Genomic DNA, 19032 nt, shown 5'->3' with positions numbered 1-19032 from the left:
TAGTAATAATAGCTGGTATTTATATAGTATATTAAAGTTTGAAAAGTGCTTTATAGATATCTCATTTGATTTTCACAACTACTCTGGGAAGTAGATGCTATTATTATCACCAGCAGTGGTTCTCAAAGTATGGTCTAGAGAATCCTGGGGATCTCTGAAACACTTTTAGAGGGTCTACAAATTCAAAAATAGTTTTTATTCCCAATATGGTAAATGTCCATAAATATAATCCAGATAAACAAAAACTCCTTGGAGAGATCCTCAATAATTTTTAATAGGATAAAGATACTAAAAACAAAAGTTTGAGAACCACTGATCACCAGCCTGGGAGATAGGTACTATTATTATCTGCATTTTACAAATGAAGAAATTGAGGCAGATAGAGGGTTGATGACTTGTCCCAATCACATGCTAGTTTCTGCAATTGGATTTGAGTTTATGTCTTCCAGACTTGAAATCTACTACTTACTGCCTAGAGTTTTTCTATTAGTTGAGATCTGAAACAAAAGTGTTTTCTAATACAGAACATACAAATATTGATTATGCAAGAAACAAATGAGAATGAAAGCATAAAAAAATCCTTATAGGTATTTAGAGGGAGTGACTGAAAGACTATTATGACCTTATTTATTGAAATTATTTACATGTAAATTAGCCAATAAAGCAAATTTTAGAAAGTTGCAATGGTTTCTAATTGTAAGCTTAAAATTAAAAAAAAATGTAATTTTTTGAAAAAGCAAACAAATGCATTTTTTCTTTTCAGTTCTTCCATCTAAAAATAATAACATAATATCTGGAGTGATGGTGTCTGAAGGCTACTCAGATTCCATACTCAGTGATAATCTCCCAATGAAATTAGCTGTGTAAGCACACCTTCACCTAAGAGTAAGATCATTGGCACCATTTGGATAACTTGTAGGATTTTAGACTTAAAAGGAACTTCCCCTTTCAATCCCTTCATTTTTTAATATTTAAGTTTTTCTTTTTTATGATCCCAAACTTGACAAAAAGTACAATATATGAACATTTCTCTAAAAATGAGAAAAGCATATGAAACCTTAAATCTTTACTGGATACAATTTATTTTTGCATATTTCAAATTTAACATGATATCTCAAACATGGCCATGTTTATTTAGGTTTTCTTCCTACCAACACTTTCATTTTAGTTAAAGGTCAGAGACATGAAGTGAGTTATCCAAAGCCAACACAACTAATTAGTGACAGAGTCAGAACAGCAACATCACATGAGTTCACAAAACTATTAAGTTTTTCCAAGGCAGCTCCATGGCATAATGGTTAGAGTATTGAATTTGGAGTTGGGAAGACCTGAATTCAACTTCTGCTTCAGAGAGTTATTAGTTATGGGACTTTGGGAAAACCATTTAACCCATCTCAGTCTCCTCATCTGCAAAATGGGAATGATAAAAATAAGACCAATATCTTCAATGTTAGTTATCAATACTAGTTATTATAACAATGTATAGAATACTAGTTTGGGCATTAGATGAGAAGTAGTTTTTAAGATTTGGTTTTTACACTTAAGGAATTTATGGTCAAATAATGGCATAACACTGACATAAAGAATGTTAATACCTAATATGTGACAAGCACATCAGAGGTATGAAACAAAGTGCTGTACAAAGGGGAGGGAGAAGTCATTACCAAAAGAAAGTATCCTTAAAAGAAAAGTCAGTTGAGTTGGTCTTTAACCAGGAGCAGGCATGATGTTGCATGCCTATAATCCCCATTTGTGTTCAGGAACAACAGTAAATTAAGCCAATTGGGTCTCCTATGCTCCCACTGAGGCCAATAGCAATCAGGTGGAGTAAACTGGCTTAGATTGGTTCACCAGGTTCACACAGTAAATATCTGAGGTCCATTTGAACTCAGAAAGGCAAGCCTTCCAGACTCCAGGCTTAGAACCCTATTCACTACACCACCTAGCTGTTGCTTGGGATTAGAAAGTGTTTGTATTTCTTTCTATCTCCAATGCCTTTGTGAGAGACTAAAAGAATAGGTGGATTAAAGTTCTGACAATGGATTGATTAGTTTTTGTTCCATACTAATATTCGTTTTTTTTTTTTTTTTTTTTTTTTTAAGCTACCTCCTAATTTCCCACCTGGAAACTATAGGAACTATATAGTTCTGGGGGAACTATAGGAAATGACCCAGATAGTGCAGTACTCCTTCCTCCTCAGATTGCAGGAGCATGGAGAAACATTAACATATTGTTTAGTCCTAAAGTTCTGAAGACTATTTTATACAGTATCCATGCTGAAACACCTAGAGGTGTGTTATTAGATGGAATTTTCCAAAAAAACTTAGTCTCAACAGACCAATAATATGATAAAGTAGTTGAAAGTTGTCTTGCATTTAAATATATGGTGGCGTGTCCATATGTTGCATATCCAATAAAGCATTAGGGAAAAAAAGTGAGCTTCAAGTAAGTGTAGTTGAATCCAACTATATTGGATAATCCAAAAATCTCCACATCCCTTAGGTTAGGATCTGGTAGCACTCCAAGATTTTAGCTGCCATCAAAGTCCCTCTCTACCCTACTTAATCCTGACCTTCCTCTTCTTCCCACACACTTTTCATTTCATCAAAACTTTCCTGAGGGGAGTGGGGAAGGGAGAGAAGACTGCTGCAAAAGAGGTAAATTTCCTTCCATTCATGAGTTTTATTTCATAAAGCTTCAGAGAAACCTGCAAAACTAAAATTCTAATAAAGAAACAAACATAAAACAACTTGGTTTGTGTCAAAATAGAGACATTTGCAGGGGGAACTACTTTCACACAAAATTAGAGCAAGTTTTCCTTCCATCCTCAAGGCTTGATTGATTGAAGAGATTTAACAGCTCATACTGTTGAGATGACCTCTGATTACTTGAATCTGAAAACGCTACAAGGATCCAGGCAATTAGAAACACAGGCAGGGAAGCTTTGCTTAACTAAATCAGTTGTGAATGTTTTTAATGTATATCTTTGGTGAATATACCCTCCTCTGGCCTTAGCAAAGTAAATTTCAATTTGTTAACTTTTGAATTTCGTTCAATATGCAGCACAGATTACTAAAAGCCTGAGTCAGGTCTAGACCAAAACAATAGCTAAAGTTTTAAGTATTATTCTTTATAGTCTTCAATTTTCTCCTGGGTATCTTCTCTCTCTGTGATGACCCATTTGTTTTGCTATATTAATTACATAAAATTTTATCTAGATATTTTCCCTCTGCTGCCCTTTCTCCCTTCCTCCAAACTCAGTTTACAATCCTCTTGGTTCAGTTCAGTAAATCTGCTATACAAATTTTATTTTTTTCCCCACCTTGGTCTTCAAAAGTCCATTGTTCCTAGAGAATACACTATGACCTGGAAATCCAATTTTTTTGTTTTTGATACCTTTTATATAAACAGGTGTTCACTCCCAACATTTAACTAGCAGGAGAGATTAAATCTTTCTCGATACTTACAAATCTGCCCATGTCCTACCCAAGACTCACTAGCAGTACTTGTAATCCCTGTGACAGTCTTTCAATGAAATTAAGGGTCTGAATATACTTTGGGGGAATTTTCCTGTCCTCGTTTCATTGTATCCATACAATAAACTTGGGGAAATGCATACATTAGCAGTAACAAGTATAATTCTCACTTGAAAACACACAATTCACAATATTGACTTTCATCCCCCTTCACAACCTTGCACTCTTTCTTAGTTTCTTCCTGGCTTATTTCTTTTGTCCTTTTTAATAACTCTTCAGACTCTGTAAGAAGATGGTACTAGAGTAACTATATTCCTCAAATCTTTTCATTTTCTTTTGCAGCAGGGAAGACCAATTTGTATTTATAATCCTGAATGCAGTTAGACAAGAAGCTAAACAGCAAATATTCAATAGGATACTGGTACATATGATTCTATTTCCTTACCTACTAGATCTCCACTTGAAATACACTTTGTAGCTTTCTTAAAATTGCTCCTATATGTTGTCATGGCATGGCAAATTGCTTATATGTTGAATCCTTCTGCCACTAGGTTCCTGGGAAAATCTTAAAGCATGAAAAGAGGAACCATAAATACCAAAGATACTGCAATGCCAAAACTGAATAAGACGATGACTACTAGAGAAAAAAGGTATGTAAAACTCACTTGGGATCACCATTGAGATCTCTTGGCAATGGAGAGCAATTTCACTCTTCTCTTCATCCGCTTATTTTTACCTGCCTTTTTGATTTGAGTGGTTAAAATTTACAATATCATCTCTAAACAATTATTTTTTGTTATTCAAGAGTCAATTAAAACTGGATAGAAGAGGAAATCTAAATGATCAAAGTTTTGTATGCCCCAATTTGTATTTTTTTTTTCCTAAAGGAAATTACTCGGGGAAAGTTTAGAAATGCACATTTAATAGAGGCCAGAATGTAAAAACTTGTTTTAATAATTGTACAGTGCCAGAGACAGTCCTTAGGAATAATTCTAGAAGACTCAATATAGCCACAAAGTTGAGTAAGCTAAAGGGATGGGCTTTTTCTCATTTCCTCTGGAAGATAGCATGCACTAGGCTTAAAAGGGAAGCCATCTTCAAGGAGTTACTGTGAAAATCTGTCTACGTGATAGTACAGGAAGTTCCCTAAGCACATCAGACAGAACTGTCAGGTTTTGCTTGGAAGTATCAACTGATAATAATCATAGTTAGCATGATTAATGTTACTATGTGAAAGAATTATGGAAGAACTAAAGTAATTGAGTGAAAAAAATAGGACTCAGAAGTGGGTATCATAAGCACTACTGCTATGTCACTTGAAATACCTTCTGAATTTCGAACCTTTTTCAGTTTTCTTGTTTTGAATCAATTGGATTGGTCTTTATTCCATTTCATTTAACTCAGCAATGTGGAAAACTCTGTGTGTGTGTGTGTGTGTGTGTGTGTGTGTGTGTGTGTGAGATAAACACAGAGATCTCTATTAGCAACTTAAATATATTTGTAGGGAGTGGGCAGAATACTCAGTAAGACCAAATTTCAATCCAAACTTCTGGAGCATATTATGTGATCCTGGGCAAATAGTAAAATCTCTTATTGCTTCAGCAAAGATTCTTAAGCCAGTAAAATGCAGAGAAGTTGGTTACTAGCTTTGGCAATAAGAATCTCGTCTCTTGGAATTCTCCACCAAGATGAAATCAAGTCCTCTGTATATAGAGATGTACTTTTCTTTGCTTTTTGCACTTAATATTTTATGTCTCTGTTCTCAATTTTTAAAAGTTGGTTCAGATTATATTTCTCTTTAAGGAAAAAAAATATGGCCCTCCAGGTGATTTGAACTGTTTTTCTTTCCTTGGTGGGTCAGTGGCCTCCAAGAGACAAGAATATTCTCCCATTCACTCTTAGGCCCTTAAAAAATAAATCCTCAAACAAATTAATATTGGAATAACTGTTCCCCAAAGTTCCAAAGCAATTAAACTTTTATTTTTAGATTGTTTCTACCTAATGAGGCACTTCTTTCCCATCTTCTTTACATATGATACAGTTTAAGTAGTCAAAGTTTGTCTTTTTCACTAAATACATATTTAAGGCATAAGTGGTACTGAAAGTTCTCTTTTTGTAGTTTAATAAATTTTAAAGCTTAAAATCCTAAAGGTTTTACATTTCTCCTTTTCTACATCTGTTTTAAAGAATTGATATAGATAAGCCTAGGGATCATTAAAAAGTAAAAATTAAATCCACAATGTTAAGTTCAAAAAGCATTGTAGCTTATAAATGAACAAGGTTCTCTTTAATGCTTCCCCAAATGCCTGTCATCTATGTGAGGTGCACTACAAGAAAGGGCAGTAAACAAAAGGGCCCTGAAATCTGCTTATCATATTAAAAATAATGGAATAAATGAATGGTACGTGAGGCTATTTTTTACCTAATAACTGCTTTCTTATAAATATCATATGATGACTTTCTAAATCTACCACTGAATATAACTGGATTACATTTCACCTAATTTCCCAATGGTATAGCACTGAAAAAGCAGAAAGTTGCAGCTGTCGTCTTATAGTAAAAAAAAAAAAAATCTTTTTCCAATTTAATAAAAAATTCAATTTATTCCAAAATACCATTAAAGAGTTAAGTCACATGGCCTTTGCTGGTCTTCCTCTTAAAGATTCCTTATATGTTAAAAGTTTACAAGTTAATCAAAAAGCAGCAACTGATATTTATTAATTTGCCAAAACCTTGAAAAGTTTTAAAACTATTTAAAAAAAAAATTCTCTTTCCCACCACTCCACCAAAACTAAAATTTAAAAACCTTGTAACACTCATATCCCATCAAAACAAACATGCACACTGTTAATGTCCAAAAATTGTCTTATCTTAGATTTGTCTTTTACCCCTCCAGTAGGAGATGGGTTGCATGATTCATCTTCTTTCCTCTGTACTCATAGTTAGGGAGTGATCTTTTCCCCCTTTCACTTACTACAAAGGAATGGGACAATAAATAACAAATCTTTATCCTTTAAATACCAGGCAAATTTTGTATTCTATTTTTGAATCACATCCTAGTCACTAGACCAAAAATTCATACTGGGGAAATATCAGAAATCCAAGTTTATTAAGTTTTCTAGCAAAGATAATAAGATTATTCACTACAAACTTCATGTAATATCAAGACAAGGAAAAAGTTTTAAATCACTCTTTGCACAACTATAATATGTAAAATTTGGCAATTATATTACAATTAAACTCATTCTTTTCCCTCTTTTGCCTGCTTTCCGTTTCCCTTATTGAAACTTGGAGTGAGGGCTTTCCTTTCTTGTCAAACCAAAGTAAATGCACCCCTATCCTCCTCAAAAGATAACTGCTTCTTTCTTTCCTGGTTCTATCTATGGTATTGACTTATATGAAATATTAAATTGTGACAACATAACTAATTTTATATAGTCTTGCCCTTAGGAGACCCTACCACTCTTTACATCCAATAGGTTGGTAGTATAATTTCCTAATGGGGAAAGAGCTCACACAGATTCCCTATAAGCTCACCCAGGTATTATGAAAACTGAAACAACTTTTGGACTATTATAAAAGGATAATTTGTTTTATTAAAGATTTGAAAATAATTACTCCCTATCCATACATTTTATCCTTTTCTTTGACAAGACTATGTGAAAGAGAGCACTGTTATTCTCTCTTGAATTAACCTTTCCTTCCTTTTAAGTCCTGTAGGTCAAATAGCAAAATGTTACGAATTAGAAGGGACCTCAGTGGCTGGCTTGTTCAACACATCTTTTAAAAAGAATGCTCCTACAAACACTCTGTTGTTTCTCTTGAAGACTGCCAATGAATTTGTTTAAAGCTCTTTTCAATTCAATTTTCAGCTTATGAACTTTTTAATTTTAAAATTTTATGGGCATCTTTTCACATCACTTTCATTTCCAATTATCTCTCTCCTTTTCCCTGCAATCTCTTCCCTCTTTCCCCTTCTCCCCAAAACAGAAAACTTAATCAACTCAATTGAGAACTATATTCAATGTTTCATACCTAGTTTCTAACCTCTTCAAATATGCTGAATTTTCCCACCTTTCCTTTTGGGATAAGCTTGATCATAATAATGTTTTGTTTCTTGTGATATTGTCATTTTTTATTTTTGTAATTGCTACTGATTCTCCTCCCTTAACTAAACATCAGATTGGAAGTCTTCCCACATTTCTTATTGGTGGTTGTTAGTCATTGCATTAATTAATTAGATTTTTAAAGTCTTTCAAAATTGTTTATACAGTTCTGTTATTGTATAAATTGTTTTTCCTGGTTCTAATTCGAATACGTGGCACAGTATATAGTGTGTAATGAAGAAGCTTGTAATGAAGAATACTTGAATTCAAATTTGGCTTCAGACACTGTTTTTTAAGTCTGGATTTTAGAGTCTAAACTATTTCCTTCCTTCCACTCACGTGACTCTGTATCAAGTCATACGAGTATTCCCAGGCTTCACAAAAATTGTCCTTTTCATTGATTTATGTGCCTAGCTTTCTGCAAGCTCTCTCAAAAGTGTCTGTACATTTTTGTCATCTTTTAGTTTGTTGGATTTATAAAATGAAATTTAAGTTGTTTTGACTTGAATTTCTCTCATTAGTATTTTAGAACAGTCTTATGTGGTTAACAGTTTACAATTCTTCTTTAGATAAGTTTGTTCATATTCTTTATCAACTTGTCCAATGCATTCTAGTTTTCACTCACATTTGTTAGTTTCCAATATAGATCTTGGATATCATCTCCTTTTCAGACATATTTCAAGTAAAGGTTTTTTTCTTTATCCACTTACTATCTTCTTTATTCAAGTTGAACGGACTTTGTTAGAGCAAAGACTTTTTCAATTTCAAATAGTTAAAACAATGTTTTATCATTGTCTCAATTGTGCTCAGTTAAGAACAATACCAGTTATTTACGTTAGGCAGTCGTTTTTTGAAGCAGTAATTTTTTTCTTCCTTCAAATTTCAAGAGAAGAGCCATTCATTCTAATAATTCCAGCATTTTATTAACAAGCAACCATTTATATTTTCTATGTAATTCACGATTATAAAATTGTAGTACACAACACCAAGCTTCCTTCAAATGCTAATTTCTCTTAGTGGAGTAAAAGGTTCATTGCAAAATTTTATGTTATACTGCTATACCCTTTAGATAAAAATCTGTCATGTAAAGCGTTATGTATGCATATGTGTGGAAAGGGCACATTTGATGATGCTAAAGCAAAAGTAAAAACATCATATATAATCAAGAATATAAAATAAAAATTTCTTGTCATTTCATATGTTGTGTGTAGGTTTTTGTTTTTTTAAGTGCCAGCTTTCTAATTATCCCTTTCAATCACCATCAGTACCAAGCAGCCTAAATCAGTCTTCTCCACGTTTTCAGAATGTATAAAACAACTGTTTCACTCTAATGTGTAAAATATGTAGGAACCACAAGATGGCACTATAACTCTATTGAAGAGGTAATTTAAAAGTCGGCTCATAAGTTTGTTCCAATACCAATATTTGCTACTTTTTCAACTATAATTTTTTAGATTAAAAGAATGCAAAAAAAAATAATAATAACATTGCTAAAACAAATTATTTGTGTTATTTATAACTTATAGGGATGTTATGAAGAAAGAATATTTTAATCTTAAATTTCTACATAAATGTGAGTGCTGCTATAGAATTTCAAACCTTCAGAATTTTTAAACTCCTTTAAAAATAATTCTGCACCAATAATGCCTTAAGTTAATATTTTATTTGATTTATTGTCATACAAAACATTTTAAGTTAAAAATTAAAATTTTTAATCATATACATTAAAAAAAAAAAAATCAAAGGAAAGAGCTGTTTCCCCTTTCATAAAGGAATTATCTTTTCTTGAAACCTGTTCAGGGCAAATTTGTGATGTAAGTTTTTTAAAATTGAGAAATTTTAAAATTTCCTTTCTTATCTTGATTCAATTTCATGTAAACCTTCCCTCAATATTATCCACATCTCCAAAGATATTTGTAACTTCAGATCACTGAGAGACTGTACTCCCCCCGCCTCCTTCCCCCCAAAAAGAACAAAACCCCAAAACCTGCTATGTATCTTTGTAACTCTGGATGGTCTCCATCTGGGCTGCTGGTCTTAAAACGTGTTGCTGAATACGATACTAAAACACTCAACACCTTTTTCACACAGAGACATCAGACCTACACACAAATGTACAATTGACCTCCACTTCAATGTTAATAATTAAGAATCTAATGTATCACTACTTTTCAAAGTTGAAAAAAAATTCTATTTTTAAAAACAAAAAAAATTTTCATTCTCAATGTATATATTTAACTTTTCATTACAACTTATTTGGCTACACAGATGGCAAAATGGTATGCATGTAAATCTCTTGGGTGTAATATGCAAGTCCCTGCTGGAAAGTTTCCAACAGGATGTAAACTGTGGTCCTCAAGCTTGCACTTTAAAAAACATATTACTTAGCACACTGCCAACAAATGTCAACACAAAAATACACTTCTGTAATGACTTCACTCTGCAAAACAAATCCACTGGAACAACAGGAATATTTTCCTCACGAAAAGCTCAAACACAATAAAGTAGTACAATTACAACTCAGAATAATTACTTTTTCAATAATGAATACAGCAAATGGAATTCTCAGTGCTATGTCAATATATGTATATACATATATTTAAAACTTAAAGAAAACATTCAGTGTTGCGTCTCAGAAGTCCATGAAGATAATTCTAAGATGAGTTATTTGAATACTTCAATAAATCAGCAGTTTCTTGAAACCTAAAAATGTTTTAAAAATTATTACAATAAAATAGGCTATTTAAGAAATTAAAATTTTCCAAACCATAAAACAAATTTTCAATATTTATAACAAGACAATTACTATTAAGAAGGAGTTAAGGCTAGACTACATAAAGAAAATAAAGAGTCAATTACAAACATTTTCTGGAAGAAAGAATTATGATCTAAGACATAATAGAAATGATTTTCATAATAAGAGATTTTTTTCAATATTAAAAAGAGGCCATTTTAAAAATAGCAGACCACAAATATTGTTTAGCATTTTGTAATTAAATGATAGATAATGCTCTTACTAACCATCAACTCAAATTAGACTTTTTACTCCCCAGTTAATTTCACTAATAACCCTTTATACTAACTAGTAAGAAATCCAAACAATGACTCATCCCACAAACATATAACTAAAGGTAGATTTATTATTCTCTAGAGTGCTAAGGAAATTCCACACCTGATTGAGAGACCTTTAGTTTGGAACACATATGCACTCTATAGGTATCTTAGTCCAATGCAATTCCCCACAGAGAAATGAATTCTTTCTGTTCTTTTCTATTACTTACATTTTTTTTATCCTTTCTATTTTCTCCATTGTTGTCTCCTGTAATTTAAAAAACAAAGTTAGATGATTCCTCTAAAAAAAAAAAAAAAACAAATTCAAAAACAGATCCTGATTCTATAAAAGTCTGAAATATTAATTTATATATCAGTATTTTAATGAGAACCTAAGTGATTTTTCAATAGTTTTGTTTTTAGTTTTTTCCAGTACAACTAAAATTAATTGTTCTCTTATTCACTTGACCTTACAAGAAAATCAAGTTTTACTTACCTTTGAAGCTTCTGTCAAACCAAAATAATTGATGGTATTGGGTTGGGGAGAGGAATCTGCGGATAATAGTAAGTTGTATCCAGACAATTGCTGATGAAGGCTCTCTGGCACCTCTTCTCTCCTTTTTCTATCTGTGGAGAAATTCATTTTTAAGTTAACTTTGTCATTATGCTCTCAATGGGGTCAATTATTGAACAGTCATTTACAGTATGTGACAGAAAAGAAAGTATTGTTTAGGCGTAAAAAGACTACTGTTACAGGTCCAAGATCTGTCCTCATAGTCCCTTACTACAACATATAAAAAGTGCTTGCTGTATGACCTCTCTCTCCCCCTCCCCAATGGCAGCTACAACAGGAATGCTACATTTATCTTGATTACTGCCAATTCAAACACTTAGGCAAATCAAATTAACAGTACATGTCCAAATTCAATATTCTATTTACTTTCAAAATAAGTTGCCAGTGCTAAAAATATTTAATTACATCAAAAGGATACTATCAATAAATACTATAAATTTTCATTCAAGATTTAAAATGCGTCCCAAGAATCTCACTAATAGACTGAGTTATGAAAATTAAGGGGGGAGGGGGGCCCTAAGCAATTTTTGAAGTCATATTGAATTTTAAAATATCATGCCTTAAATTCCTGTTTAATAGATTCTTACCCTAAAAAAACTCAAGTCAAAAAACTTTCACCCCTTGACATTTTTCAATTAGCAGAAAAGTCAGTAACTTCAAGAACTAAATCATACACAGGGTATGTAGATACACATTTACCTGTCTATATTATCTTAACAAATATATTCTCCAATGGATGTGATCTTATCAATAGGAGTAATTCCTTTCAGTGGTGCAGAGACCAATCTATTTTTTCCTACTTACCCTCTGAAACTCCCATCTATGTCCTTAAATAGGATCATGACAAGGAATGAAATTTTCCTTTAGTTCTTTTTTATCACATGGACACCAATGGAGCACATGGAGTATACTCTTGCCATACTGTTCTGTTTTTTCAGGCATATATATCTGAAGGATATTTATATCCTTCTCTTCCTAATACCTAATATGGCAATCTTTCTTATCCTCTGTCAGCCTTTTAATTTTTTGCAGTCTTTGGAAAATACTCCAAAGGCCCAAACAGGTTTTTAGAATGGAGAAAAAAGATACACACATTCCACCTCTCCTCCCTCCAACAGATTATGCTTCCAAGTTATGCCTCCAATCTAACCACACTCACTTTGTCTTAGCCCAGGTTTTCTACTTTGGTGTTACCTTCCCAGGGTGGTTATAACCTAACCCTATTACCAGTATCCATAAAAATCATTGTGCAGACAAAATTCTCCTCTCACCATCCCTTACCTTGCCTATCACTTTGCAGCTACTTGGAAAGGTGGACTATATTCAGGGGTAGCAGTGAGTAACTCAAATAAACAGAGATACACAAAGAATGAGCAGATATGGAAGGACTGTGATAAGATCTCATATACAACTCAGTTTCCCCTCCAAACTTTGCTATTTCTGTCAAAAGAACCACTACTGACTGGCATATCATCTTTTTATTCTAATGTTGCATGTTATTCAATCATTTTTTCAGTTGTTTCCAAATCTTTATGACCCCATCTTGGGGCTTCCCTGGCAAAGATATTAGAGTGTTTTGCCATTTTCTTCTCCAGCTCATTTTATAAAAGATTGAGACAAACAGGGTTAAAAGTCTTTCCCAAATCACCAGTAGTAAGTTTCTAAGATCAGATTTGAGTCTTTTTGACTCCACGCCTGGTATTCTATCCTTTCCACCTAGCTACCCCATTAATTCTCATGACATATAGCATAATAGGCAGAGAGCCACCACCCTGGTTCAGGCTTTTATCACCTTTTGTCGCAACTACTGCAATAGTCTTCAAACTGGTCTCCTTGCCTCAAGTTTCTTCCCATTTCAATCCATCATCCCCAAAACTGTAAAATCGCTTTCCTAAGTGCAAATCTGACCATGCATTTCTCTTGCTCAATAAATTTAGGACTACAGATCTGGAGCTAGAAGGCCATGTAGAGGCCATCTAGTCCAATTCCCTTCATTTTACAGATGAGGAGACTTAAGATCAGTAAAACTATGTGACTTGTCTAAAATTATATAGACAGTACATTTTATCCAGGAGGCTCTATGATATTCTGAGGCTTAATTCAATCAGCACAATGTCAACTTCAAATCAGAGCACTTGGAGAGCTTCACCATGTATAGGGAATCCATCCTTGACTTAAGATAATGTGATAGATCTTCTCCACATGAAAGAGAAAAACTGTGGTGTAGATTATTCATCTCCCTATTTTATTGCCAGGTTTTTGAGGTGCTATTTTGCACTGCCAAATCAAATAAATTTTCTGAGCTAAGTGGAAATGGCATTAAGAAATGAAAAAGGCAACTGGACTAGACCAAGTTGAGATAAGTACCAGAAGCAACTCAATAATTTGGTCTCTATTTTGTGAACAGATATTTTATACTAATTCATATGGTCTCCCCTAATAAAAGGTATGCTACCCAAGGGGAGCAGCAGGGCAATTGTACTGTCATAATTTCTCTAGCCCCTAGCACAGTGCCTGGCACAGAGTAAGAGCTTAATGGATCTTAGCTGATTGACTAAGGGTGTTGAAGAAACATTCTAAAGAAATCAGAATAGGAAAATACTAAACATGCGGGAAAAATCTAAGACAATATTATTACCAAATAAAAGCTATCAAAAGGACAGTAACAGCTACCAACACTTACAATTTCCTTCCTATGTACAATTTTAATAAAAATAATATATCCATTCAAGAATACTTCTGGAGATCACAGTAGAATAGATAGGCACAGCCTTTTGCAAGTGACACTCCACAACACGGTACATTTTTACTCAGAAAAGTGACTGAATCTTGTAGAAAATATAAATCTACTATATTTCAAGCCAATAAATGAGACAGGCAGATACATGAATGGGGGAGTACAGAAGGGAATGGAATAAGCATTTATATAAAACCTACTATATATTAGACACTTTACTAAATGCTTTTTATAAATATTATCTTAATTGATCAAGAACTTCATTAGGTAGCTGCTATTATTACCTCCATCTTACAGTTGAGAAAACTTGAGACACAGGGATTAAGTAGCTTATCCAGGGTCAGAAATTACATTTGAACTCGGGTCTTCCTGATTCCAGGTCCAGTGCTCCATTTAATACATCAACAATTGCCTCTAATAATAAACTAAGTTTCCTCTTCCCACCCAATAACAAAAATCTACCAAAGAAAATAGGCTTTGAATTGTTACAAATTCTACAAAAGTGGTATTTCAAAGCATCAAGCTGGCAGCTATACTTATCTTGTGAGGAAGTAAATAGATATTTGTAAGAAATACATTCATTGACTAGTTCTAACATTTACGATTACTAAAAATTAATTATAAACTAACTTCTAACTTCAGATTCACTGTTTTGATTTACAGAGAATTTTTTATTTTTATTTTTTTTGCTAAAACCATACCTTTGAAAACTCATGCTTTTTTCCTGAACATCTTTTCTGGAAACATATTAGCAATCAGTTCATAACAAGTGTTTTCCCTTTCTAATTTGTTCACTTTTGAGATAGCTGCTTCATAAATACCTATAGCTTTATAAGAGGCTTGTGAATTCTATATCTGAATTACTCACTTACCATTAGTAAATATTACATTTGTTTCTTAGCAAACACATTTTTGCTGTTTTATATTAAAAATATTCTCCAATACTAGAAATGCTACTTGTTCAGAATTCTAAAATAAATAAGATTATGTAAAAGCAGGAATAAATAACAAAAACTTTGGAAAAAACTTTCACAAATGTGAATTATTTTGTTAGTAAAAGAACATTCTTGGCCCTCATGTTCAGCAGAAGTAAGCCCTGTTATGACTTCTCGATGCTTCCTCTAGTTAACAAAAAGTATTCCTTGTAGAAAAAAAGTACATGGTAAGTATAAACATGAAATTTCCCAGATTACCTCCAAAACTTTTTAATGTACCTTTTAGGTATACAAAAGAGGCATGGAAAGGATCTCATTATTATCCAGGACAATTATTACTCAAAACTAATTTCAATGATATGTCAACACCAGCGATTACCAGCATACCAATTATAATCACCATATAATGAGGGCATTTTCTTAGCTTCCTTCATTGAAAATGTCTTTTCTTGCTGCTCTTAACAGATTTCTGGTTTCATTTCCAATATTTCCACATTCAGTCATGCTTAGTATAGGTATATATTTAAAGATCCTACATCATTATTAGATAATCTATTAGTCTAAATTTGTCTCTACATTCCAGTCATTTCTCATCCCTCTTTTCCCCCCAACCTGGCTTTCAACCATATCACTCAATTGAAAGTCTAAAATTACTAATGGCCCATTATTAATTGCCAAATTAATGGCCTTTTTTCAGTGCTTATCCTTTATTTCTCTTTACCCCTCAACATTACTGAACACCTTCTTCTCCTAAACACTTTCTCTTTTATTTATTTATTTATTTTTTGCTGAGGTAACTGGGGTTAAGCGACTTGCCCACACAGCTAGGAAGTGTTAAGTATCTGAGATCACATTTGAACTCAGATCCTCATGACTTCAGGGCTGGTGCTCTATCCACTGTGCCACCTAACTGATACCTCCTAAACACTTTCTCATCCTTGGATTTCTTTCCAAAAACCTTACCTGGTGGTTCTCCTTCATATTTGGCTTCTTCTAAATGTCTATGTCCCACTCTAACTATGGGCATACCTCAGGGCTGTGTTGGGCCCTCTTGAATTCCTATAATATACATCTCTTTAAAGTGATCTCTTTAACTGTGATAAATTAAATGACTACTTCTTTGTAGACAACTCCCAGACCTAGATAATGAAGCTTCAGTCTCTTCTGAACTCTAGCCACACATCACTTGGTGCCTCTTGGACACTGGCAACAGAATATCTCACAGGCATATATCAATTACCATTAACTTTTTTCTCCAAGTTCTCCTCTTTCTAACTTCTCTATTTCTGCTGAGGAAACCACCATTCTTTCTACCTTTATAATTGAAATCATGCTTGACTTTCCTACTCTTAACATATCTAATAAGCTGCCAACTCTACTCAATTCTAATTTCACTTAAGTTATCTCAACTATCCCATTTAATCCACTCAATCCAAAACCCAAATTAGTACTCTTTTTCCTCCTCCTACCATTACTATGTGCCAGTCTCTGTGATAAACATTTGACAATTATCTCATTTCATTCTCAAAATCCTGGGAGGTAGGTGATATCATTATCCTCATTTTCCAGATGAGGAAAATGAGGCCAAGTGATCTGCCCAGCGTCACACAGCTAAGGCTGGATATGAACTTGAGTCTTCCTGACTTTATCCACTATACCAGAAAACTGTTAGCTCAGATCTTTATTTTTGCCTAGACTATTACAATAGCCTCTAACTAGTATCCCAGACACCAGTTTTTCTCTTTTCCAATCAATCCTTCATACAACAGCTAAAAATCACCTGACTGCTCCACTGACAAAAATCAATTCATGTTTGATTTTTCAAGTCTATCAGAATCTAGTACAGACTAATTTTTCTGCATGATAAACATAAAACTCTTCCCCTTCCATGATACAGCCAGCTTGTTGTTCTCCACACAAAATGCTCCATCTCCCACTTCCATGTCTTTGTAAAGAGAGGCTTCCACCTTTTTCCTCATGCTGTAAAAACATTACCTTGTCCCTTGCCAAGATAAGTTGAAATGCCCTTTCTACAGGAAGTTTATCCTGAGCCTCTGAATGGCTGGTTTCCTCCTAATGATTCAATGAACAGATGCGGTTTTCTTGTAAAGTGAAGCTGAAATAATTACTGAAGCCAGAGACCAGAATCAAAACTAAAACCTGTTAACACTAGCACCCTATAAACACTATAAAAGTTTCTATTATGGAAATGCTTATTTAGTAAGTCAGCAAGCTTCATCAATTTAGAATTGAAAAGTGAGGCACTGATATGAGCAATAAACAAATATATCCTATTGTTGAATACTAGCTTTTTCTATATTCTGAAAAATATCAAGTCAAATACAGAGTTATATTCTCATATGCTATAAAAATCATTGAAATACACTGTTCCATGGAGCAAATTTCAGGATTCTTAGTTATGATTTATTTTGATTTTTTTTTTCTTATAAGAAATTAACTTTGATATTGTATTGAAAGTAAATGGAAGAATATTTATATAATAAAATAAAGTTGAAAATAAAATGTACTCCATTATCAAATTAAAGAAGTCTCCTCAAACATACCAATGTCCTCTTTCTGAAGGGTATTCATAAACATTACACTTTAGATATGGTATATACAATTTAAAATCAAATGGCAAAATGAAACTGTTTCCTCAGTTTAATGTGTCAGAGATTTTCTATTTAAGGATACTACTTTCAGAATTGTTCATTTTGAAACTTGAAAGAACCTCCTCAAAAGAATATTTAATCTAATTTAAAAGGTGAGAATTGAGGTTCAGACCACAAAGGTAACTTACCCAATATCATCCAGTTTGTCAGCTGGCAAGTTCTGGGCTAAAAATATTTTCAGGTTCTTTAGGGCCCTTTGTACATGTGTTCTGTTGAGAATCAGTTATCTTTCTTGAGACAATCAGAATTGATTTCCCCAAACTATCATCACTTAAATGGTATAATCTATATTAGCTGAATGCCTCTGGCAAAGCATGCTTTTGCCACATTTTTAAAGCATGGAGATATAGAAGAATAAATGGGAGAGCCAATAAAAAACAAAATCCAGGGTATAATCAAGGAATAAAAGTGTCTTTTCACTTTTTCAAAATGCTTTTTGTTGTTGAATGTTAATAAAGAGTAGAAGATTAAAAAAAAAAAGTTTCTTTTTCCCCCTTCATATAGGGTCTCTCATATTTAAGAACAAACTTTTTTTCAATTTTTAATTTTAAGAAATAGTCTTCACTGCCTTTATAGTTACTGTAAAACTCTTGACAATAGCAATAACTTCCTTTGAATGCATGAATTTCATTTTAGTTAAACTTTTGTAGCTTCAAATACTCATAACTTAAAAACTTGTTTAATTTAACACTAACATTAGTCAGTACTAAATCTAGCAGGCATGTTATTCAACTCACCCATCTTCCTCCACCTTCTATTCTTTTAGCTGCATCTATAAGAAACATTTCCAAATTGTACTATGTGCTTTGATTTAATGCATTCTTCATTTTTTTGGTAAGATTTATGTACACTAAGCTAGAAACTTACGAAGAGTAAAGAAGGTTGGTAAGCTGATCATTCAAATAGTGAGATAAACTCTCTTTAGAAAAATCCCCTTTAATAATATTACAAAAGTTTGAAACTAAAAATAGAACCCATTTCCAACATTGACATTTCTGATCTTAACCACCTATAATAGATTATTCTCTATCAAAATTCTGGTTTATTATTGTGCAGACTCATAGGCACATTCCTCTCTGGACCTACAGCATTTTTCTGACTAAATGAAGCTCTTGATACCTTTTTCACAACTATTCAACCCAACTATTTACTCTGATGGGTTGTTTCTGAGAGTGTGTGCATTCTAGTCCTTTAGACAATTACTGCTCCCTGAATGTAAACTGAAGGCTGGGCACCTGAAAAAAGATGGTAGTCAAATCATGATTACTCGTATATAAATTGCTTATTATCTGAATGGCTTTGAATGATTTTCCTACCTTAATTAATATATCATATATCATCACTTATTTACTTGTGTTTTCCTCCACTTAATGGGTTTTTTGTAGCTTTCTAAAAGCCTGAACAATACCCTTCTCCATTTTCCTTTCCATTGTATCTCTCAATTCTACCTTCTCACTCTATCTTTTCTAGATACATTTCTG

At 33.1% G+C, this 19032-nt stretch overlaps 1 protein-coding gene across 8 annotated transcripts in view; it reads right to left on the bottom strand.

Annotated features, from left to right (window-relative positions):
• Positions 1 to 19032, bottom strand: part of CEP44 (centrosomal protein 44) — an 87436-nt gene that overhangs the window by 26141 nt on the left and 42263 nt on the right. For 6 of the 8 annotated variants that reach the window (XM_051965926.1, XM_051965924.1, XM_051965928.1 and 3 more), the window contains 2 exons: positions 11130 to 11260; positions 10864 to 10901 (listed from right to left, as the gene is read on the bottom strand). In XM_051965926.1, coding sequence (XP_051821886.1) covers positions 10864 to 10901; positions 11130 to 11260 — 169 coding nt within the window. Of the gene's footprint in view, positions 1 to 9226; positions 10286 to 10863; positions 10902 to 11129; positions 11261 to 18264; positions 18324 to 19032 lie in introns of those variants that run through there. The other 2 variants (XM_051965925.1, XM_051965930.1) reach the window with 2 other exon arrangements.

The sequence above is a fragment of the Antechinus flavipes genome, chromosome 6 (genome assembly GCF_016432865.1).
Source record: "Antechinus flavipes isolate AdamAnt ecotype Samford, QLD, Australia chromosome 6, AdamAnt_v2, whole genome shotgun sequence".
NCBI lineage: Eukaryota > Metazoa > Chordata > Mammalia > Dasyuromorphia > Dasyuridae > Antechinus > Antechinus flavipes.
Note: the sequence above shows the minus strand (reverse complement) of the source record. Positions and strands in the feature narration are given on the sequence as shown.